Source organism: Salvia miltiorrhiza, chromosome 5, assembly GCF_028751815.1.
Source record: "Salvia miltiorrhiza cultivar Shanhuang (shh) chromosome 5, IMPLAD_Smil_shh, whole genome shotgun sequence".
Classification (NCBI taxonomy): domain Eukaryota; kingdom Viridiplantae; phylum Streptophyta; class Magnoliopsida; order Lamiales; family Lamiaceae; genus Salvia; species Salvia miltiorrhiza.
This window is the reverse complement of record NC_080391.1, coordinates 10722287-10747484: the sequence shown is the minus strand read 5'-3', so window position 1 is coordinate 10747484 and position 25198 is coordinate 10722287. Positions and strand designations below refer to the sequence as shown.

At 35.4% G+C, this 25198-nt stretch overlaps 3 protein-coding genes across 4 annotated transcripts; 2 read left to right on the top strand and 1 right to left on the bottom strand.

Moving 5' to 3' along the window:
* The first annotated feature begins 13822 nt into the window (after nucleotides 1-13822).
* On the top strand, nucleotides 13823-15885 carry LOC130985956 (ATP-dependent 6-phosphofructokinase 2). The gene is made up of 2 exons (XM_057909191.1): nucleotides 13823-14678; nucleotides 14759-15885. Exons 1-2 carry the CDS (start codon nucleotides 14118-14120, stop codon nucleotides 15581-15583), a joined length of 1386 nt encoding a protein of 461 aa, XP_057765174.1. The 5' UTR covers nucleotides 13823-14117; the 3' UTR covers nucleotides 15584-15885.
* A 1441-nt stretch (nucleotides 15886-17326) lies between these two features.
* LOC130985953 (glucan endo-1,3-beta-glucosidase 5) lies at nucleotides 17327-19903 on the top strand. Its single transcript, XM_057909187.1, has 2 exons — nucleotides 17327-17850; nucleotides 18584-19903. The coding sequence occupies exons 1-2, from the start codon at nucleotides 17513-17515 to the stop codon at nucleotides 19677-19679; spliced, it is 1434 nt and encodes a 477-aa protein (XP_057765170.1). The 5' UTR covers nucleotides 17327-17512; the 3' UTR covers nucleotides 19680-19903.
* On the bottom strand, nucleotides 19861-23650 carry LOC130985954 (E3 ubiquitin-protein ligase RGLG1-like). 2 transcript variants are annotated; one of them, XM_057909189.1, is made up of 12 exons: nucleotides 23425-23650; nucleotides 23118-23310; nucleotides 22741-22966; nucleotides 22541-22654; nucleotides 22335-22432; nucleotides 22157-22236; nucleotides 21960-22065; nucleotides 21745-21872; nucleotides 21447-21609; nucleotides 21318-21374; nucleotides 20236-21231; nucleotides 19861-20171 (listed from the first exon to the last, which is right to left on the bottom strand). In XM_057909189.1, the coding sequence occupies exons 2-11, from the start codon at nucleotides 23265-23267 to the stop codon at nucleotides 21148-21150; spliced, it is 1206 nt and encodes a 401-aa protein (XP_057765172.1). In that variant the 5' UTR covers nucleotides 23268-23310; nucleotides 23425-23650; the 3' UTR covers nucleotides 19861-20171; nucleotides 20236-21147. The 2 variants fall into 2 exon arrangements, with proteins under 2 accessions (XP_057765172.1, XP_057765171.1); XM_057909188.1 differs by having other exon boundaries at nucleotides 23118-23327; nucleotides 23425-23615.
* Nucleotides 23651-25198: the final 1548 nt, after the last annotated feature.

Genomic DNA, 25198 nt, shown 5'->3' with positions numbered 1-25198 from the left:
GATGCGCTTTTGCATAAATTGTTTAATATTTATACAAAGGGGATGGAGAAGAGGGTGATAGGAATGAAAGGGAAGACACTTGAATCACTCAATTAAGATGTTAAATGCAGAGTCCAAAGGCGATCAAACAGCTTTATGATAAAAATTAAATCCCTAATGCAGTGTCCAAGAGCGATGAACAACTTAATTGATGAAATTTGAATCTCAAATGGCAAGTATAATCCTTAGAATTTGCTTTTTCTATATCTAACTTGATATGTTTAGAATTTGGCCGGATATATCCAATTTAGCAGATTTTATATCTTAATAATTAACATATTTGTCATTTTTAGAATCTGGCCAACTATATCCAGAATTTTAATATAATATATATGGATCTTCGTCTTCTGACTCTTCTTCTTTTGGCCAATGGCCAGTGCATGCACCGTGTTTGTATTATGATAATAATCTTGATTTACTGCGTAATAATTAAATTCAAACATTCCCTTTAATTTGAATGGTGTTGTAAGTTTCAAACGTACAAGGAACATAGAAGGAAAATATATTTTTAGTTTTGATATATATAATCTCAAGATTAAATCGATGTTTTCACACATGATGATATGATTCGGTTTCAGATTTATTGCGCCAGTTGCACGGAGTTAATGAAAAGGTTACAATAATGACATTGTATCAGCGTGTGTGTGTATTTCAATAATTTAGTCCAAATTAATTAGTGATTACCTAGATAATAAGATTTTGCTTTAAAATTGTAATAAGGTAGCTTCCGTGGAAGATGTCTAAGAATCTCTATGAAAGAACTCAATCGAATTAATTTTTCTGAAGATAATCGCAAATCGAATCGCTATTTATTGTGAATTTGTAATATTGGTAGCATTTCAAGGGAGGGGACGACATAAATTAGTAAATGCTGCTTAATTTGTTATTATAATTTCAAGATAAGTAAATTAGAATAATCGGGAAGGAATACACCCATTTGCAGCTTCTTTTATGTTTATCCATAAAAATGTGATTGACAAAAGGTCAATTAACAGCAAAAACATAACAATTAAAAGATAAAAATTGAAAGCAAACAAAACAAATTATTCTTAAATCAAATTTCTTCTTCTTCTCTGGGTTTACTTTTTTTTTTTTTACTTTGAGGGAATGATGATTGATGCGTAGAAGTTATTTTATAATATATTTATAAATTATAGATATTTTTCATTAAAAAAAGTGTTAATATTTCATGTCAAACTATTATAATAAAAAAGGTCTATATATATATATGAAATTAAAATGAAAAAGTTTGAACTTAAAGAGGACTTCCAAAAAATTCATAAAAAAAAGAATTATATTTTTAAAATTTAATAATAAAATTATTTCAATAATAATCATAAAAAGATGATTCAATCTCTATAGCATCACATAAAAAATAAAATTAAAAATGACATTCAAAATCACCTCACATTTTATCAAAAATTTAGTAGTCGTGTTGTGCGTATGTCCTTCCGCATCACATATTAAAATTTTGAGGCCTTTTTTGCTAGTGATTCTTGAGACTGCAACGTACAACTGACCATCGGTGAACACAAGCTTCAGTATGTATAGACCTACATTTGAAAGCGACTGACCATAACTTTTGTTTATTGTCATTGCAAAACAAAGACTTAAAGGGAACTGCCTTGAAATCGAATTGGAAATTTTGTGAAATCTGAGGGGCTCATTATCATTCTTGCAATAGGAAATTTTTAACCCGCATTATTGATCACTATTTTATTAAAAATGAAAACTGCAACTAACACAGAGTAATTGTAGTAATAAATAGCAACTGAGTATCGTATCCTCAGGGACTGATAAGCGAAATAACTCTAAGTACTTCTAATTCAGATTTTCACAATATCCAGGCAACAAAATAAAGATTGATGAATTGAAATTTAAAATAACACAAAACAAATAATAACGAGGATAAATCAAATAATAAACGACTCTGACCCTAGGGATGTACTTTCATTAATCAAACACATGCATTCAATCTATTGATTCAATTACCAATTTAATCCAGCCCTGATGAAATATCACAACACTATTCATAAACTTCTCTAACGGACATCTACGAACGTAGATTAATAAATCTCTTATCACATTCAAGGCTCAAAGGGATAAATTAACTCTCAATAGCACACAAAGAATAGCTTCTTATAGCTTCACCTATCGCATTCAAGACTCAAGGCTAACACTATATCATGCATTCCTGAATCGGCTGAACAATTATCGCATTCAAGACTCAAACTGAACAACTAGACATGTAAACTATTGATCAGATAATTCACAAGATAATAAGCACCTGCATGAATCATGAATCACAAGCTGGAGGGCAAAATGATATCAATAAATCAAACACACATATTTAATCAACTATGTACAAAAACCCTAAGTTCAGATAAAAGAACTAGCCAGACATAGCAAAATAAAACATAAACATAACTAAAAAGAACGCAATTGTAAAAACTGAATTAAATAAAACTCTGAATAAAATTGATGAACAATCTTGAATCTTCAATCCTTGCAGAAATCCGATCCAAGTACTAAAAATTAGAAAGCAATGAAAAATAAAAGCTATAAAACTAAGAAATAAAGTTGGGAACCCTAAATAGGTCAAAAGAAGACCTATATATAGGCACATGAGATAAATACAGTGTAGAACCCTAAATAGGTCAAAAGAAGACCTATATATAGGCACATGAGATAAATACAGTGTAGAACTCGAAAATACTGATAAAATCCAAAAATCCCGCAAAATCCCGAAAATTCAGAAATTCCCATCGGGTACTATTCACTGCTACGCGCGACTTTCTTGTTTTGGTCATATCTTTCTCGTTCGAACTTCGATTTGTGAACCGTTTGCGCCTATGAACTCGTATCGAGACGAACTACAACTTTCATTAAGACCAAGGTCCAAATTCAGACTACATGTCTCTGCAAAATTCATCAAAGTACAAATAAGTAACATATTCACAAGATAAAACAATTTAAGCACAAAATAATCATCAAACACTCAATTTCCTATAAAATTAACATCTTATGAACACTAAAAACCATGAAAACATGAGTATTATCAATTATTTCCTGAAATCAGCGTGGCTTCAATCAGGTGGGCCTAAAGTTTAGTGACTATCGTCCTAGTGCCATTGCAAAGTTTATTTGAGGGATCTATATTTTGAGAAGCATGATGACGCAGCCCTCCTTCAATTTGATTTTATGACTCGACAATCTTGAATACTTGATCGTGTTGAGATACTTAACTGAAAAGACATCATCGTCGAGGTAAACTTCTCCATCATCTTTGCAAATGTTAACTGAGCTAAGGTATACCCTTTATTTGGCAGGTGATGAGGACTGAAATATGCACCAGCGCTGTGTTAAACATAACGGGAATATTTCTAGTTATGATTATTATTATTATTATTATTATTATTATTATTATTATTATTATTATTATTATTATTATTATTATTATTATTATTATTATTATTATTATTATTGTTATTGTGGCTATTTATGATATTTGGTACAGGATTGCCCTGACTCTCAACCTGGCTCAGCTCGGCTCCGCTTTCCAGCTCTGATGGCTCAATTTCAAGATGTAGATTAGAATAACGGGGCTTGGGCTTGATTCATTGGGCTAATGGGCCCAAGGGCCTTAGGTTTATATTCATGCTTATAAATAGGGCCTTGATGCATAGATTAGAGGAGAGTCATTTTTGAGCTTACAACTTGTAAACTGTAAACACTCTCTCGATTATAGTGGAAAACCCCCCAAAACCCCCGTGGACGTAGGTCTTCTCGACCGAACCACGTAAATCTGGTGTCGTTTATTGCTTTCTAGTTTAGGTGTTGGTTTCTCGTTTCACCAGCAGGCATAAGGGATATGACATATTCATTAATTGAATCAACCTTATCGATGGTAGGGGCTAAGGATAACTCTATCCTTCAAATATTGGGGATTAGAAAGGATGCAGTACGTTTGGATAAGTACTGTTAACTATGGATGCAATAGGATTACTTAAATCTTGTATCATCGTATCGTCTGGTAACCTCAAATCGGCTTTCACATCACCAATATTCTTACAAGCAGTACCATCCCATATACTAAATATCCATATTTCCTCAGGCATTGTCATGTTGTTCGATAAGAGAAAAGTTGTGAAGTGGTATCTCAAATAATTTCTTGAACCCCAAGAACTCGCCTCTATAATTCTTGTGATGTACTCCTTATCATCATCTAACAATTCCATTGCATAACATGCTTCCTCGTAAGTCTCTTTCAATTCACCGGTGAATTGAGCGCATCGTACTGTTATCTAATATAACAGGTAACGATTTTTTTACCGTTACGTATGAGCGCATCATAAACTCCGTTATCTATGTGCGTTTTTCTTGTAGTATGGTGAATGTATGTGCTCGATACAATGATTTCAAATTTGCAACTAAGTCTCAATAAATCCTACTAGGGTGTAACATAGTGGTGCACACTTGATTATCTCATTCTAATGAGACAAAATTTATAAATGACTTTAGACTTCTTGACTTTTTCAATATGGGATATTTCACTTCCCACATTCTCATGCACCAAACTTTGTGTATTAATTGTTCATTCATTTCAACTTAAAAACGAACGATCAAATACATTAAATTTATGTGATTGAGACGTAGATTTCAAATCTACAACTAAGTCTTAATAAATCCCAAAACATTTACCATAAATAATTATAGTTTTATCACCATTTAAGATAACTTTTTCCAACACATTTTTCCCTATAATAAACTTACACATTATTTTCGTTATACTCCCTCCATCCATGATAAATTTTTCTACTTTTTCTTTTTGGGACATCCACAAAAAGTCTTTCTATTTCATTTTTGGACTATACTCCACCACTTATAATACTCCACTTACACTTATTTTTCACCTTTGCACCACTCTCAATACTAATTACAATATTTTTCACCACCTCTCAACAACCTCGTCTTAAAACTCGTGCTACTCCCTTCTAAAAAGTATTATAATTTCACTTTGTTATATACAAATGATTTGTAATTATAGTTTGTGGTACAATTCCACACTTAGTGCCTTTTATTATATGAATTATAAATAATAGAAACGTTCTTCCCGAGCATCAATTGCATGGGTGTAACACTAATTTTTCTGAAGTAACAAAAGTTTTGCTACACTGACAACTTTATAAGAAGATTAAAAAGACTTGCAATGGTTTAACTAGATCTTTTACGTGCTTGGATTGATGAGGTCACTACTAAAAAAAAACGCTCATACGTAACGGTAAATTTCCGTTATGTATGTACCAAAACTACCGTTGTATATAGTGGTGTTATGTATGAGGGCGCTCATACATAACGGTCATATACCGTTACCTATACTATGTATACATAACGGTAAATGAGATATACATAACACTTTAATTACCGTTCTATATAAATGTAATACATAACGGTAAAATCTGTTATAAAATGTATTTTTTCCATTATGTATTGTAACTATACATAACGGTTTTTTATATTTTACATAACGGTTAATTACCGTTTTCTTATGATAGCAAACATAACAATTTTTCACCGTTATAAAATTTATTTTTTCCGTTATAAAATATATTTCTTACGTATTGTGTGTAGTTGTTATACATAACGTTTTTTTGAATTTTACATAACGATCATTTCTGTTATCTTTTGTTATGAAACATAACAGTTGTTTTTTTCGCCTATTTTTATAATTTCCCAAATATAAATTATACAATAGCCTCAAACACAACAAATACTACAATCTAAAACATATATAATATAAATAATTAATCATCCAAACATTGTACTAAAATAAACATTGTAATAAAATTCTCATCCGAAGATAATCAAAATGCTAAGTACAATAGTTCTATCTAAAGTCAAAAGAAAACAAAAATAACATTAAAAAAAAAAAACTACCATAAACCAATATGCCCATACAACACCTTACGAAACTAACTCTGTCCACGTCAACACCACTCAATAGATCCATGTACAGCAAGGGTACCTGAGATTGAGAGTCATTCACGATAGCTTTCAAGTTTCAACTAATAGCAAACATGAACAAACAAGTAGACAACATTATAATTTTATAATCCAGTTATGCCATCAATTTTGCTGTTGTAGGAAGAAACTTAGAACTTTTAACTCATATTAAAACACTAATAATTGATATCTTCAATAACTTACAAAGTAGGTGGATGTAAATAGACTTACTTAGGAGATTCTTGTATAGGCAGCAATTAAATGGTTATTTAAGGAAATTAATCTGTACTCTATTCTCACCATACATGAGACCACCTACTAACCTCGGTTTAAGATCTCTGTGTAGTATAACATTTGGCTCACTGTGGAGATATGCCATGCCTCTGTCCAAACAAGATTAAAACATTCAGACAAGCATAAAACATAGCCAGGTTGCCAGGTATGAGAACTTCAGCAAGCTCCAATAAATCAGCAAAAACATATTTTCTGTTTTATGTGGGCAAACTCAAATAAATCAGCAAACTTAATCAATCAAAAACAACAAACTAGTCTAAATACTTACATTTTCTATTTTTCGAACATAGCCAGGTATGAGAACTCCAAAATTAAACAAACAAGGAAGAGAAATAGAGGACTCACCGAGGCAGGAGCGACGGCGAGGCAGCTTGGGCGACGTCGAGGGTCGGCTGGGCCTAGGAAACGGTGTCGCGACGCGGCTGGGAGCCTGGGACCTGGGGAGCGAGGAGGGGAGGGGAGGCGCGGAGGGCGGCTCGGCGCGGAGAAGCAGCATCGGCAGAGGGCGGCGAGTCTGCGACTGCGAGCGAGGATGTGAGGGAGGGGAGGCGCAGAGGGCGGCGCCGGCAGGGGCCTCGGGGCGGCGGGTGTGGGTGGGGAATGGGGGATGAATGGCAGAATGGGTGGGAGCGGCGGGAAGTCTTAGGGGAGAACCAGAAACCCTAGGTCTAAATTCTAAATTTTTAGTTTGGAAAAATTGAAAAAAAAAATTAGAAAAAAAAAGACTCATAGATAACAGTAGGGAATAACGGTTGGAACTACCGTTATAAATCACGCTCATATATAACGGTATTCTTAACACTCAAACAACCGTTGTTGTATAGATGCTCATACATAACGAATGGGTTAACGGTTCAGTAACACCGTTATATATATCACTAATAGATAACGCTAATGCGTAACGGTTAATTTGATACTGTTATAAATACATTTGGATAACAGTACATACATAACAGAGCTTTGCAAAACCGTTATGTATTATTAAAAGTGCGCTCATACATAACGGTTTTTGACCAAAACCGTTATGTATGAACCGTTATCCCTATTTTGATTTTTAGTAGTGGGTGGTCTTTTGTATATGTACATATCCGTTTGCATCATGCTCGTCTATTTGTTATTGACACTTTTCTTCAATATTATTAGTACACTTTGCTTAAAGATAATTGAAACTTTCTAATTACTCTCTTGAGTCCATAAAACATCTTCTTAAGGAGAGATAACACGAGTTTTTAAAAAAAGTTAGTTGTATATGTTAGAGTAATATTACTACTCTATTTTATTGTCATCATGTAGAAAAATGATAGTATCTGAATAAGTACTTCATAGAGTTAGTACAATATCTCTTGTTCTATGTTGCACAGGTGCGAGGGGGCGGGGGCGGAAGCAATACAATTCGGGTGCTGAGATACGGATTTTCAAAAATTATAGGGTGCGATTCGTGAAGGATACGTCTGTTATATTTATATATTTTATTATATATGACCAATCAAATTCATTTAATGCTTTAAATCATAAAATAAATAATTATACTTGATATACTCATTTTTAAAAAATAATTAATCAAACTTAAATATAAAGTCTAATTAATATATATATAGACAACACTTTAAAAAAAATAGCAGCACAAACTTAATATGTTAAAAAAAAAATCGGCCCAGCAAGCAATCATTCATCTTCCTTCCTCTTTTAAACTCAAACACACATGCACAACTCACACGACACATACAAACGGCTGTAACACACACACACCGCACAAACCCGACTCGACAGACAGGGCGGCGCCCTCTTCTTCTCCGGCGATAGACGCTGCCATCGGCCACACTGCCAAAACCTCTCGTCCCTCGGACCAGTCCCATCTCCATCTCTCCCCTTAATCTCAGTCACCGCCGGCCCCAAACCCTAGATCTCTAAATCCATCTCCGGCGACCATAGTAGGGGCCAGGGGCGGAGCCAGGGGGGGCTAGAGCCCCCCCCCAAATTTTGAAAAAAAAAAATTTTTTTTTTTAATAATATGTCTAAAAATGTTGTTATTATTATTATTATTATATTTGTATTTTAATAAAAAATGTCTAAAATGTATTGAATGCCCCCAAAAAAAAATTTAGCAAATGTTTTGAACTATATTATCTATGAAAATGTTGTTATTATTATTATTATTATATTTGTATTTTAGTAAAAAATGTCTAAAATGTATTGAATGCCCCCAAAAAATTTTTTAGTAAATGTTTTGAACTATATTATCTATGAAAATGTTGTTATTATTATTATTATTATATTTGTATTTTAGTAAAAAATGTCTAAAATGTATTGAATGCCTCCAAAAAAAATTTTAGTAAATGTTTTGAACTATATTATCTATGAAAATGTTGTTATTATTATTATTATATTTGTATTTTAGTAAAAAATGTCTAAAATGTATTGAATGCCCCCAAAAAAAATTTTAGTAAATGTTTTGAACTATATTATCTATGAAAATGTTGTTATTATTATTATTATATTTGTATTTTAGTAAAAAATGTCTAAAATGTATTGAATGGCCCCAAAAAAAAAAAATCGGGGGCGGTTACAGTTCAGCCCCCCCCCAAAAAAAATCCTGGCTCCGCCACTGGTAGGGGCCATGGCCACCACCCTCACTGTACTTTCACCTCCTCTCCCCTGCTCCGGATGGAACGACGGTAGAGCCGCCGCCGAGCCCTCGTTCCCTCTCACAGATTGACGACGCCCCCTCCTTCCCCTTCCTCAACCCTCAATGCACCCTAAACGCACCCGATTCGTGAGCCCGATTCGCGAATTCATTAGAAAATAATGATAGTTAGTGAGATTATTTTTAAAAATGGTGGATCCATTAATGATAATGTGTGTAGAGATATATATGAAGATGGTAAGAATGGCGTGTCAATTATTTTCAAAAAAGAACTAGGAATATATTTTGTGGACGAACAAAAATAGAAAAATAAAAAATGTACGTGGACGGAACGAGTAGATGATAATAGAATAAATGGCACTTTTCTTTGTAATCATTCATAGTTTTCCTAATAACAATTGACACATTGAAGACGTCTGCGCAAAATTAGTTTTTGTGCGGGTTGATATTCGATGGATAATGAGAATTAAGACGCAAAATCGAGGACCGGATAAGGGTTTTTCTTCACTTGATCTCCAACATAATGAATAAAATAAAAGAAAAGAATTAGTATATCTTTGTATGGCACGTCTTGTTGAACATATACAAGTAGAGTATTCATGCATATGTACGCATAAATTAAAAATGAAAAAGAAAATAAAAATTCCATACACTTTCTGAGTTTATTAAAATATATAAAAATTACAATATACACGTTATACATAATTTGATTAGCAACTGATGATTTCTGCCGGCTACGTTACTGTATACATGAAATTTAGAGTGTGACAAAAACTTATTGGTATAAGGGTGAAACTTTGTCGTTCCCAGGGAATTATTTTGGTCATATCGAGGCACGTACACATCCAAATTGGACTGATATCGATTGCTCTATTAGCAAACGAATAATTAACTATTCTTTACAGGTAGTTAACAATAATGTGAGTATAAAGAATGAAGTAGAAAGGATTAATTAGAAGAAATGTCCAAATTAATTAAACTCCCAAGTTGCGAAACTTGGGCAGCTGTGGCTCCATCTTTTGGAAGTATTACATGTTAGCCAGCTCTCACTTTTCTGTATCTTGTGTTGTCTTGCCTTCAATTCCACTTTTTTCTTTTCTATACATATATGTATTCATAAGAGGAAAAGAAAAGCAACAATGGAGATTAAAATGGCTATAAATATGTGAGTGGAGAGGGCACCAACAGAAAATAAAAGTAAAACCATCTTCATGCATACAAAGTTAATTAGTTCATTGTAGTAATTAATATTCTTGAAAAAAGATAATGTGATGTGTGGCCAGATGATCTGCCTGGCTCCCTGAATGCCAACTGAGATGAGTTGCCAACATTTGTAGTTGATGACGTCTTACTTGGCATCAAGGGAGTCATGCAGGTCTACACATGCATATATACTTTTTGCTTCAATTCAAATCTTGATTGAGTTTTAATTTACAGGGTTTATTATATGTGCATGGTTCATCTGCAATCACTTCAGAGACATTAATTCGTAGGTACGTTCATTTCGTCTTAATTAATTTCTAATTATTTCATGACTCATCAACTTAAAACATTGTACACATTATTGTTCTTCATTGGATTATACACATTATTGTTCTTCATTGGATTATACACATTATTGTTCTTCATGATTTTTAGATCGTATAAAGGCGAGAATATTCGTGTAAATATACGCACTTCGTTCAGTTTTCTTTTTCTATGCGCGTCTCATCAACCATCTTTTATTGGAAAAAAAAATGAGCCAAGTAATTCAATTTATTCTAATATAGGAAGTAGCTAGCTAGTTTTTTTTTTTTTTTTGAGGCGTTTAGTTAGCAAGTATTTATGTATCTTTAAACACGATTATCGTCAAACTTGTTTATTGTATATTTATTTTTATTTTTATTTTTTGAGACGCGCGTTGTTTATCGTATATATTTTAATATTGAAGCTTCGATCTTGGATCTGAGTGTTTAATTTCCAGCAAGCTAGCTTGTCAAATGATTGAAATTCTAGTTTTTAGTTACATCGAATCAAACATCCAAATCACCGGAAATTAAAATCTAAAGTAAGAAAGCAGTACTCGTGGGAAAATAAAATTAATTACATCGCAGAAAGTAATTAATAATAATGCATGTTTTTCAACTATTTAATTTATAAATTTCCTATACAGATTCAATTTTCTTCTTCCCTTGATCTATAATTATTTTTGCAAAGGAAGATATGCTTAATTATTTATCTGTCTCTCAATGTTGAGATACATTAATTATTTGATTTGGAAAACACTGAGAACATTTGTACATCCAACCTTGTTTCTGAGTTTTTTGCCCAACTTGATTATGTCGATATCGTCTCCTGTTACAACCAATTTGTTTCTCTGCTCACCCTCAATTCCTATCGACTCCACACCTGCACCAATTAAAATTAACTTCAAATTTAATTCATTCACATAAACTGGAATTTTATCAAACAAATAATTCATCAGACTTAGGTTTTCATCATTGGCCAAGATGAATTCATTTAATTAATTAATGTTGTACAAACCATTTGCTTCAGCGACGACTTGTAATGCTTTTGTGGGACAATTCGAGCAAGGCGATTGTATTTGAAACACGATTGTTTGCTGCAGATGACAGAAAAAATAAACGCTAAATTAAATGCAACTTGATGAATTAAGGGATTTAAATATCCAAGTTAAAATACCTTCATATTTGATATATAACTCAAAACTCGGGCCGGAATTTTTAAAATAAGAAAATAGAAGAGGAAACCAAGCTGATGAAAATGTGAGGAGATAATGTTAGAAAAATGAAGTGCAGCTTCAATTTATATTGATTTCACATTTTTAACATATGCCCTTACAATGTACTAATATTGCTTCTTGGGGGTATGAAATGGTTGTGGTGTATTTCTTTCTTAGAGAATAAGCTTTGTCAATCTTGGTTAGGGTTTGACAATGCAATTCGAATCTCCTAATGTTGGTATTTTAGATTTTGTATTGCATCCATTTCGAAAATTCTCTGTATAAATTTTTGCCGAATCAGCAATCCGAATATTCTAGCGAATTAATAAATCTCTTTAAATAATTCTTGTGCTTACTTACTTAGCTACAACAAAAATTTCTAGACGGATGATGGTAAATGACTAGAAAGGTATAATTACATTGTGATGTACTCTTTAGGTAATAAAATTGCATACTCATGGTTTAATCCAAAGTAAAATAGTAATATGAAAAAGCGAAAAGGGAATTCATAAATAGTTGTACATATTTGTATAAATAACTCATAAAATAGTAAAGCCAGTTCACCAAGTCAACACATATATATTCTCGAAAACCCACTAGTGGAAACTGAGAGTGGTGTCTTATCTTATGTCATGTGCCATGCTTTTAATATTGTACATGGGTTAATTTAGTGCTTATTAATTTATGAGGCACTCTTCTGTGTAATCGATTGTACCGTGCAATTGATTTTTGAATGACACTACTTCAACATATAAATGACACTTGAAGACTCATTTATATGTTGAAGTAGTGTCATTCAAAAATGTTTACGTGTTATTTTCCGAACGAAGTAGTGTCATTATGGAAACCAATTGCACGGTGCAATCGGTTGCACATGAGTATTTGTGCCTTTCGTAACCTTTCATGTTATCTTCTTACAACTTTAAGGGATATTTGTCGTAAAATACATGAATTTTTAATAAATTTTAATTTTTTTCATAATTTTTAAAATTTAAAATAAAAATACACAATTTTTCTATTTTTCATGATTTTTTCCACGAGTATGAAATACTCTAAAATAAAAACCGATTTTAGGACTTTTGACTTAAATTTTGTGATACCTAAGCGTGAGGAATAATAAAGGTGACATAATAAAGCTGATGTACACGTTTAGGTATCAAAAAAAATCTAAGTCGAACACCCTAAAAATCAGCTTCTATTTGGGAGTATTTCATACCTGTGGAAAAAATTAGAAAAAATCGAAATGTTATTTATTTATTTTTTCAAATTTTGAAAGTCATGGACAAAATTAGAATTTATTGAAAGTTCGTATATTTTCCTAATTTTAATATCGTTTAACATTAGTCAAAATTATGCAAGCCTTTATTCATGTAAATTGGGATAAAGCCCAAAAATCAGAGCTCGCATCTTAGATCTAGTCAGGAGCCCAAACAATATAAATAATGTGGTTTGCATTTCTCTCCATCAAATGCAGAAAACATCCTTTTTTTTTCTTTTTCTTTTTTGATCAGGAAATGCCGAAAACATCCTCTTCTATTTTGTTTTGCAATCCCTCATCAAAGATTTGACATTCCGTCTAATAACTTGTCATTTTTAACATTTTACCCCATCTTTTGAAATGGGAAAAATATACTAGTAAAATAATTATCTTATCTCTCACCAAATATATCCTGGAACGACAGAGGATTCCATCCGCTAGTATTAAGACATAACTTCAATATATTAGTGATAGTTCTACTAAGTGTATATGTGTGTGGCTTTTTGCATGTAACTGATCAAATTAAGACATGTAATTATACAAACTCGATCCTCATTCATTCATTATTTATTTTAGTTCAATCCGTTTATATCGATGAAATAAAATTTACTATTTGCGAAAGAACAAAGTCATTATGAGATACAAACTTTCGAACCTTACTTTTATAAAACAAACATTCAATTTTGTGTTGCATTTTGAGCCGCGGCCCAACTTGCTGCTCATGATATTTTAGATCCTGGAATTATTTCTTTGAAGCCCATATTTAGGTCCCGATTTTTCATTTTAATAATCATTTGAGTCTGACAATAAAATTTAATACTAAAATGGGATACAAAAGATCTCAGATGATCCTGTTGGAGTAAACCAAATTCAGTGAATCAAGTACTCTCATTCAAACGTGTCTTTCTACTCTCTAGGTTCGTGTCTTTTAAAGTCCTAGCTAATCCATGAGTCATCTTATATTTTACATTTTTAATTGATGTAATTTTATAATCACCCAAGTAGTATAACTCTATATGGCATTTTGTAAAGCAAAATATCAATCTTTCTCTAGAAGCCTTAACGTAACACCCACGCGTCAACCTAACAGCCTTCCACGTTGCACAAATCCACACGTATTTAAGCATCCATTGAAGCAGAAACAGGGAAAATGAGCCATGGCCTCCGACGGAGAGCGCCGTGAAGATGAACTGAGAATCCCAAATATGAAGCTACAGCGCGTGCCGCACCTGACGGACACCCTCCCCTCCCTCCTCGCCCACCCGAACCCGCTCGACAGCAACCCATTCTTCCACCCCTCCTCCGAGTTCTACATCACCCCCTCCGACGTCATCCTCCGCCACATCCTCCATGACGTCTCCCACCGTTCCCCCGCCCCCGGGCCCCACCTGGCTTACCACCGTGCCGGCCCCAGGAAGACCATCTTCTTCGACCCCGGGCACGTGCGGGCGGCTATAGTCACGTGTGGGGGTCTCTGCCCCGGGATGAACACCGTCATCAGGGAGCTGGTGGTAGGCCTCTGGGAGCTCTACGGCGTGCGCCACATCTTCGGCGTGGCGGCGGGCTACCGGGGATTTTATTCCACTGAGCCGCTGCCCTTGAACCCTAAGATGGTCCATGACTGGCACAGGAAGGGCGGCACCGCCCTCGAGACTTCAAGGGGCGGCTTCCACCTCGATCGAATCGTCGATGCCATTCATGATCGCGGCTTCAACCAGGTTTCTTCCCCTATTATTCATTTATCAAGTAATTTGTTATTTTTGGCAAGGGAAGTATATATGTGTTTTGTGTTGTGTAGGTATATATCATCGGCGGCGACGGCACGATGCGCGGCATGGTGGAGATATTCAACGAGATAAAGCGGCGGAAACTGAACATCGCGGTCGCCGGAATTCCGAAGACGGTGGACAACGACGTAGGCATAATAGACCGATCGTTCGGATTCCAAACCGCGGTGGAGATGGCTCAGCAAGCGATCAGCGCGGCTCACACGGAGGCGGAGAGCGCGGTGAACGGCGTGGGGTTGGTGAAGCTGATGGGGCGCAGCACCGGCCACATCGCCCTCCACGCCACCCTCAGCAGCCGTGACGTGGACTGCTGCCTCATCCCGGAGATGGACTTCTTCCTGGAAGGCAGAGGCGGGCTGCTAGAGTTCCTGGGCGGGCGCCTCAAAGACAACGGGCACGCGGTGGTGGTGGTGGCGGAGGGAGCCGGGCAGGACGTGATACCGAAGGGCCAGGAATCTCATGTTGAAGAGAGGGATGAGTCGGGGAATCCGGTGTTCTTGGACGTGGGAGGGTGGTTGAAGTCGGAGCTCAAGAAGTGGTGGGCGAGGGATCATCCCAATGAGCTCTTCACGGTCAAATCTATTGATCCCACCTACATGATCAGAGCTGTGCCGCCCAATGCGACGGATAATCTGTATTGTACGTTGTTGGCGCACTCGGCCATCCACGGTGCCATGGCCGGCTACACTGGCTTTGTCTGCGGCCCCATCAATGGGAACTACGCCTACATTCCGGTGGAGGAGGTGGCGGCGGCCAAGAATCCGGTGGACACGAGGGATCACAAGTGGGCGTGGGTTCGATCTCTCACTAATCAGCCTGATTTTCAGAGGAGGTGAAATTACAGTAGATTAATTAATAAGATTGACAAAATAGTGTGTTGGTGAGGTGGTGGGAGAAAAGAATAGTAAAAATGTAGCTTTGTGCATAGAAATTGTGAAAAACAGAGCAGTCTTTTCATCGGTTCACAAAAGATGCGGGTGGCATGTGATTTGGGAATATATGCGATTTGGCTGCCGACATAAGCTTCGTTCTTACGTTGCAATGTGTTTGCTTATTTTACCGACTTATTCAAATTTTGCATCTCTGTGTCTTGTATAATTCTGATTTCATATACCTATTAAATTGTATTAGTAGTCATTAGGGCTGTCTAATTGATTATCGGGTTTTGAATAATCCGTTAATCGAACTGAAATTTCTGAGTTTGGGTATCCAATAACTGAATTTTTTGGGTATCGGTTCGGTTTTGGGTATCATTTTTAGAAAAATTTTGGGTATCGGTTAACCCAATAATCGAAACGGGTTAACCAAAATAACCGAAAATTATTTAATAAATTATTTAATATATATATATATATATATATATTATATTTTAATTATTAATTCATTAATTTATTTATTTTTTATTTAAAAATCGAGTCTTAGTTAAAATAAAATTATGATATGTTTAAAGTTTAAGAATAAGCTTTAGTCTAGTGGATAAGTTGTTTTGTGTATTTTCTAGAGACTAAGGTTCAAATCTTCTATTTTGTTATTCGAATTTTAATTCCGAACCCTTATTAGTCATAATCACACTGCATTTGGTTTTAATACGTACACATACAACGGCATATATAATGTACACGCACATGCATTTCAAATTTGTTAATTTCAAAAGCCATGAGAGTTTTGGTGAGACTTAGGAGGGTCGCACTCAGATGATAAAAGGAGCGTTCATCATTACGCACTGAGGTTAATATTCTAGTAATTGAGGTTATTGCTTCTTTAGCAAACTATAATTCATGAATCGGACTCCCCAGCGACTACGGTTGCCACGCGTCGGACTAGCTACATGTGCACTATTTCTATTCCTTCACCTATATATAAAAGCAGTATATAATAAACTTTCCTTCTTCTTTTTTTAGAGGAAAAAGCAGTATATAATTAACAGACCATTATCTAATCTCTTACTTTTTCCTTTACATTTGTCTATTTGAGAAAGTGGTATATTCGTTTCTAATCTTTTTAAAGTTGTTTAAATTTACAAGACGTATGATCCTTTAAAAGTCGTCAAAATTTTAGTTGGTTAATGTATATTTTGTAAAACGCAATTCTGAAATTAATTCGATACTCGGAGCTAATAAACTTCACTCGAATTTGAAATGCTGTGATGCTACGTCATTTTTTAAATTTATTTTACTAGTTTTTGAAATAGCTGCATCAAATTTTTGGCATTGCAATATTCATGTGTACGTATCAGTCACTCTGTGTTTCCTTTTTCTTTATTACATTTAACGAGTTTTTTAGATAAAGTAATAACAATGTAACATGTCTTTGTATATAAGAGAAGAGGACAAAAAGAAGAAAAACGCGGAGGTGGAAAAGATTGTTGTAACCTGTCAGTAGAGTATTCCCCAAAATCACTGCAATCTACATCAATAATTCTTTGTCAACCTTGTTCGGAAAAAGAATTAACCGATAATCTTATCATAATCAGGCCGACCTCTTCTTTTAGAGAAACAGTTGGGCGTTTTGGGGGCAGTTTCGCCATTATAAACCCCAAAATCATGACTTGTATGAGATAATTATCATAATTAGTCAAAAATATTTGATATAAGGCCAAAATAAAATGATTTGGATGTTGACATATAAGTAACAAAAAAATTCGAGTGCCTAATAAAACTTGAAATTGATGCTTTACACCCTCTCCCGACTCTTCTCATTTGAAAACCAACCACGCAACAATCAAACTCCGTCTTAACTTAATGAAGTAAGCGCGATTTCTGAAAATGGAAAGAATCCGCAAAATCCTACTAGTTGTGCTGAGCGTGTCAGCGGCGGTGGCGGTGGTGGAATCAGCGATAGGGGTGAACTGGGGCTCCATTGCGCTCCACCGCCTCTCGCCCGATACAGTTGTGGATCTTTTGAAGGACAACAAGATTGAAAGAGTAAAGCTGTTTGATGCCGACCCAGACTCGCTCAAGGCATTAATGGGCAGTGGGATCCAAGTCATGGTTGGGATCCCTAACGAAATGCTCGCGCTCCTTAGCTCCTCTACCTCTGCCTCTGATTTGTGGGTTTCTCAAAATGTCTCCAAATATATGGTTAAAGGCGGTGTTGATATCAAGTACTCTCTCTCTCCCTCTCTCACACACACACACTTTAAGTAAAGGTGCTTTGATCTTTGATATTTGTTTAGTTTATGAGATTATTTAGCTCTCCTTCTCATATTGAGTTTCTGTTCCTTAGCTTGTAAAGATATTAATATGTTTTATTTTGGCTTGGTTAAGTTTTTTTTTTTTTTTTTCTTTCCATTTTCAATATGAATATATTTGGTCATTTTTCGTGACTTCATCAGATGGGAGATTGTGGAGGCATGGAATATAGCTATATAGTGTTGATATTCTACTAGAAATTATTGGACTGTGAGTTATCTGATTCTTGTGGGAACCTAATTGGAAACTGCATCTTTCTTTCTCTGCTACTGCTTTTGGTAGAAGATTCTATTATATTCTCTAATACACAAAACATCTATGTTGACAAAGATTAGTTTACTCTTAAATAATGATTTCTTGTTAGTGCAATATGCTTCTTAACAAAAATATATGTGGTTTTGTTTCAAGCATGGACCGGTATGTCAAACTGCGAGCATTTTACCGTGTCCTGTTTTCAGCTGAATTTGGCTACAAATGATAGCCTTATATTTTGAAAGTCGAATTATCTGAAGGAATAAGCTCCATGTACTCTGTTAATTGATTTGGGGTTTAGAACTTCTTCTTTAGTATTTGAGATCTTGAGCAAGATTGATGCTTCATCTCTATAGTCTTTGTCCACACACTGAATCTTGAGGGCGATTGCAGGTACGTTGCAGTTGGAAACGAGCCATTCCTGACTAGTTACTCGGGTCAATTCCAATCTTATGTTGTGCCTACTATGGTGAATTTACAACAGTCTCTGGCTAAAGCAAATCTTGCTAGCATGGTAAAGTTGGTTGTCCCATGCAATGCTGATGCCTATGAATCTAATCTACCATCACAAGGAGCCTTTCGACCAGAGCTGACACAAATAATGACGCAGATTGTTTCTTTCCTCAACTCTAATGGTTCGCCTTTCATAGTGAATATATACCCCTTCCTTAGCCTGTATGGGAACTCCGATTTTCCTCAAGATTATGCATTCTTCGAGGGTACAACACATCCTGTGGTGGATGGACCAAATACCTACTACAATGCATTTGATGGTAATTTTGACACACTAGTTGCAGCGCTCAGTAAATTAGGTTATCCTCAAATGCCGATTGTTATAGGGGAGGTGGGTTGGCCAACAGATGGTGCCTCTGGGGCAAATCTCACTGCAGCGAGGGTTTTCAACCAGGGACTTGTTAAGAATGTTTTGTCGAATAAGGGAACTCCTCTAAGGCCAGGTGTCCCGCCTATGGACGTCTATCTTTTCAGTCTTCTTGATGAGGGGGCCAAGAGTACCCTACCCGGGAACTTTGAGAGGCACTGGGGCATATTCTCGTTTGATGGACAGGCCAAGTACCGACTGAATCTTGGTAATGGATATTTGAAAAACGCAAAAGAGGTTAAGTATCTTCCTTCCAGGTGGTGCGTTGCAAATCCTAACCGGGATCTTTCTACCGTGGCTAGCCACTTCAAGCTTGCTTGTAATTATGCTGATTGCACGACGCTCAGCTATGGAGGATCCTGCAACAATATTGGTGAGAAGGGGAATATATCATATGCTTTCAATAGCTATTATCAGTTGCAGAAGCAGAATCCTCAGAGCTGTGAGTTTGATGGGCTCGGGATGATCACTATGTTGGATCCTTCGATTGGTGACTGCAGATTTCTTGTTGGTGTTACGGATGGGAAATCTTTAGGCTTTAGATTGGATGGTGGATGGACTGTATTCTTGTTAATTGCTTTTTGGGCGTCTCGCGTGATTTTCATGTGACTCGAGGTTTCGAAGTGGGGTTTTCAGGGTTCCCTCTTCTGAAACTGTCCCGGTTAGAGAAAGAAGAAGAAACGATACTGCACATAAATATCACTACAGATGTATTAGTTAGAAGATTGGTTCGGGTTAGTATGGTTATTTGTTGAGTTGTGAGAGAGTATTGAGCTTCTGTACCATTATATTTATTGAAGATTTCTATTTGATTTGATACTATATTCTTGTAAGTGACATCTTGTGTTGCATACGATATGAAACTTTGCACTTGCAGCATCAAGTTATACGCTGCATCTATGTTGCTTGGTCACATGAAAATGAACTTATAGGCTGACAAATACAAAAACAGACAAATATAAATATAATTAAGTTTCAAGATACATATGGTAACAGCACATTCTTTGTAGTTGTTGTGATCTTAGCAGCAATTCTCGCCACAGCAGACTTTTGCGCAGGTGATGAGAGGCTTGGAGAAGTTAAACAAACAGCAGCGACACCCTTGAGAAAGAAATATTTCATCAAACAACATATTGCAGAAGAAACTGTTTTGTGGAGATCTTACCTTGTGGGTGGACGACACGTTCAGCAGGTTTCGTGGTAGCTGCAAACGAACAAGTGGCGAAGAATGCAAGTAGCAGCAGCCATGTCAGAGTGATCGCCAAGGTCTTGTTCCTCAACATTTTTACCGTTCCAAGTTTAGAATGGATGAAATGCAGATATGAGAGTCCTATTTTATAGAGGAAAATTAACTCCGCGGAGGATTATTTTTATCGTGTGAACTGATCTAACCCACTACCTGCTTTTTCTGACTGATAAATCAACTCAAAGTCCACCACTACTGAGGTGGAGTCAACCAAGTTGTGTTCTTGTCTAACTGCTGCAATATTGTAAGAATTGTTTTTGCAACTTCAGAACCTTCCAAAGAAAAAAGTGGTGAGGAACATTTGTCTGGAAATGACATGTTGTGCAACATTCATTGAACTTGAATATGCCATTTGAATTACATGATTCCTTAAACTCAAGACGAAAAAGGAAATGCTAAGAATCATAACTTGAATCAATCATCGACATTTTCTCAGCTTTGTTTGACATGAATCTTTCAGTTTCAACGGTTAATTTTCCTTGGTATGTCTTGAATTAAATTATGAAGTTAGTTTGATTCATGTCGCTATAGAACTGATTTGGTGAAAGAAATTGGAAGCTGGGAACTTAACCAGATTTCTTGTTATGAATCTTAAATACATAACTCAGAAAGCTTCCGAAAAGGAAACATTTTGATGGCAAATGAAATCAGCTCTCCTCCCCGGAAAAACATTAACAAACATGATGTTTACAAGTGCAGTTGACTCATCTGCAATTCCTCTTTAAATTCAGGTAAAATTAGGACTAATTCAGTGTCTATTGCTTAACATACACATACTCAAATCACTATACAATATACAGAGAGGCTCTCATATCTTGGTTCCAACATTGGCTAATCATAAAGCCTTATCCTGGTTGTTATCTCCACCCGACAAATAGGGCACCAGCTCAGTTCTTCAGCACAGTCATGGCACGTCTGCACACAATATAGATGCAAAGTAATCAACTGCAGCAGGAAACAACCTTTCAAATTTTCACATCTTTTTTGTTTGGGTGCTTTACCTGATGGCCGCATCCAAGTGCAAGATCTCGTTTCCTGTAGAAACAAACGGGGCACCTCTGTATAGCAGATTTACAGAATTATTGCCAGTGTAAATGTTGAAACAAACAACACAAAGTGAGAATATATACCCTTTCATTTGAAGAGCTTGAAGCGGAAACAGGAGAGGATGGATAGGTAGTTGAAAAGGCTTGGCTATAGCTGCTTGAACGGGTTAAGGTTAGTTCGCTGTTCGATCTCAAGTTGTGTGATGGAGGTGGCAACGGGAGAGTTGTGATGTGTCCTCTCTGGTTTCTGCAACAAAAAATGCAGTATGCCTCTAAGATGTTCAATTTTCTCTAGTGTGCATGTGATGAAGCATTTCTATCCATTGATTGAAATCGACACGAGATAGAATTTACATGACAGTATCTATTCAGAGTGCATTACCCCAAGAGTTGGAGTTCCAATGTTGCTCTGTATTGTAAAGGGATTTCCATCAATGAAGCCAAGGCAAACTCAGTTTCCAACTGGGGTAGAGGGATATTTCTTGACATGATTTCTGTGAAATTGACAAACTGCATTTGGCAACCAATGTAATCCATCAAAATTCTAGTCAAGCAGGAGCATGGATTCTCTCAACTACTGGATTTGCAAGGTCTAACCTGTATATTGTCAAAGGCTCTGGCTGGGATATTGTCATCAAACTCGCGCATCATATCCCACGGTCCGTCTCCAACTCCAACCACGATAATGGACAACGGGTACTCGCTGCACAACAGAAACACAAAGCAAAAGGAAAGGGTCAAATAAAGTCTCAACATCTTTTTGCAGAAACAAGTCCAGATTTCACTTGTACAACCTTGCTCTCACTATAGCATTAACTGTGTTTTGCTCCTGAGGGCTTAGCTGTCCAGATCCTATGTCATCGCTTCTTGTGACCTTCCATAGAAAGTTGAAATCAGACACATCAAGCTAGGAAGAAAAAATGAAGTTGCGTTTGGTTTGGATTAGACTAAGATGCAGGCATAAAAAATTACTTGGCCATCAGCTATGATCAAGAGAACATGATATTGACCACCACTTCGATCAACTATCCCTATAGCAGTCTCGATTATTGGGGCAAACGACGTAGGTCCTGGACAGTCACGGAGCATCTTCTTCGATCATGAGGAAATATGAAGAAAAACAAATCTACAAACTTGAGAAACAAGGCAGGAGCAGCAGAGGTGGATTATATATGAACCTGATAGCCGAATATGTGGAACGATCTCTCTATAACGAGAGACAGCCTCCTCAAAGCCATCACAGGGCCTGTTGTCCGAATAGAAGCTGAACACATCTCGATCATGAGTAGTAACTGCAAGATGAATGACAAGAGTTAAGTTACAGCCTCGGTGGCATTGGAGATGAAGTATGTTAGGACAGGGACATACACATACATACCATCGCCAAAGCCAAAACATGGAATGAGATTATCCTCATCGAAATGTGAGAGAGTCCTTCCAATGATGGAGATGGCGTGCTGGTATGGATTCAAGCCATCGCTGAGGTGATGAAGGCACCTTCCGTTGAAGGAATCTCTCCCTGTCCATTCATTGCTTTTCGTGAAGTCAATGCCAACTATCAGATTTGAAGATTCCAGACCCGATTCAGCAAGCGCTTGTGTAACCTTCAAACACTCAAATCATCAAACATAAGTATTACCAAAAAATAAGAGATTCATATTTCTGTTGATTCTTTTTTTTTTTCTGAATAAGAAATTCTTATCAGCATACATAGATAGAATCAAAAGTTTGTGATTTTGAGTAAATGAAACATACCTGTTCGATAGTCCGGTAGTTGTCGGGGATTCTTCCATATCTCGTAGAAAAATGAGTGGTTTCAGCATCATCGGTATTATGAGGGGAAGATCCATGGTTGATTGCATTCCTACGGATAAAACTTCCATTGCTCGAGAGCTTCGCCCCCATCTCGCCTTCTTATATTGATTTGGACAACACAGGTTGTCGGAATCTGTGTGATCACAAACACTGTCAAAAGAAAAGCAACCACTGCTTGATCAACTTCACCATTTGAATTCCATTTTTTAGAAAAAAAAAACAAGAGGAAACGACTCCTTTGTTTTACCTTGAGGAACAGAATCAACAAACTGAAATGAAAGAAATGATCCAAATGCTGGTTGACGCCAAAAACAAAGTGTGAATTAATTATTGCGATTGAGCTGACTTTTTGCGGCTACCGTCTCTTCTTCACTCAACATCGCAATCAACAGAACATTCACATTTCCAATTCTTTAAATCAACGCGCCAAGGAAGTCATAATCAATAAAGAATTAAGGTTATACTAGTATTTCATTGGTTAGAGGCTTAGAGCCATGAACTAGAATATAATTATTATTTTCTTCATCTTATCTATTATCTTTATTTAAAAATAACAACTCATATATATTAGTATTACGCTACTCTCTCTCTCACTCCATTTTCAATTTTTTTTTCCATTCATCAAAGTTTTAGCAATATATTGCAACTTTATTAGAGTTATAATCAACTTATAATTTTATTTTCAAACTTGTATACATTATTTTCATTTAAACGAAAATTCGGCTTAGTCGCTGTTAGAGCCTATTATAGGATAAACGATCTCAACTCAATCTTGGGATTTAATAATATACTAGTTCTTCTCTATGAAATTTCTGAGCAAACCCACGACTTATTCATTCGTTGTTGTTTTCTTTTGGCTTCGTCATTTGTCCATAAGCGTAACCTTTTATATGCAAACAAATATAGCTCATCGGTTTTTTTTTTAAATTGTTCAATCTCGTTTAGTAAAGTTCTAAAAATAAACAAATTAAATTTGAATTTGGTAGTATTCGGCCCGTTAGCTCATAAATAAGCTTGTTAAATAATTTATTTTGGAAATATAAACTATTACTGGGTACAATTTACATTTTTTTTAATATAAACTATAATTAATCATAATTATATTAAACTTCTAAGTAACTCTAGCTATTTGTTATATGAAAAGAATTAATATATATGTTATTATGAATTAAATAATTTATTTTTAAAATAAAATAACTAATATTTTAAATATAAATATAAATTTTGAAAATTTGATTAGGTTCGATTAAGCATGTACTTCAATGTATTTAATAAATAAAATTTGAAGTTTAACTCGATAATAAACAAATTAAACTTGAGTATAGCTACATACCAAACTACAAACTAGTGCGCCAGCAATCGGCGCACTGGTTTGGAAGACTTGAAATACGAAGAATAATTATGAGGTACATGAGCGAGCAATTGACACCATTGGTTTGGAAAACTTCAACACGAAGACTTACATACTGGTCTGGAGAGGAACCCTAGAGGTGATGGAAAGGAAAGCAATCGTTTTTTGCTAGCGCCAAAAGCAATCTTTAATTTCCTTTTACCTGAAAAAAATAAGAAATTAAAAGAAATTAGGGCTTTTATTATTATTTAATATTATTCCACATCAGTGTTAATTGTAAAATTAAATCCACATTATTGTTATGTCATTTTTTCGGTCATCGGAAAAAAAAATTTAGGAAAATTGAACAAATATCAAAGTATTTGATAAAAAAAATGATTTTTTAAAAGATTGTGAGAAAACTAAATTTCAGGCAAAATTCGTGATATTATATGCAATTAATTCAATAAAAAATCCTAGCTCTGCCACTGAGACAAAGGTCTTACGTTTGAATTCACCTTTTTAAATTATTTGTTAGAGAAAAAATTTGAAGAAATATGTGTATATTGGCTTATTGAGATCAAATGTTTTAGGGTCAAATTCACAGTAACGTGATATTTTAAAATATTTATTTTTTCAATAAAATAAAAATAAAAAGATACAAATCACACTGCACACAAAAATTTGTGAT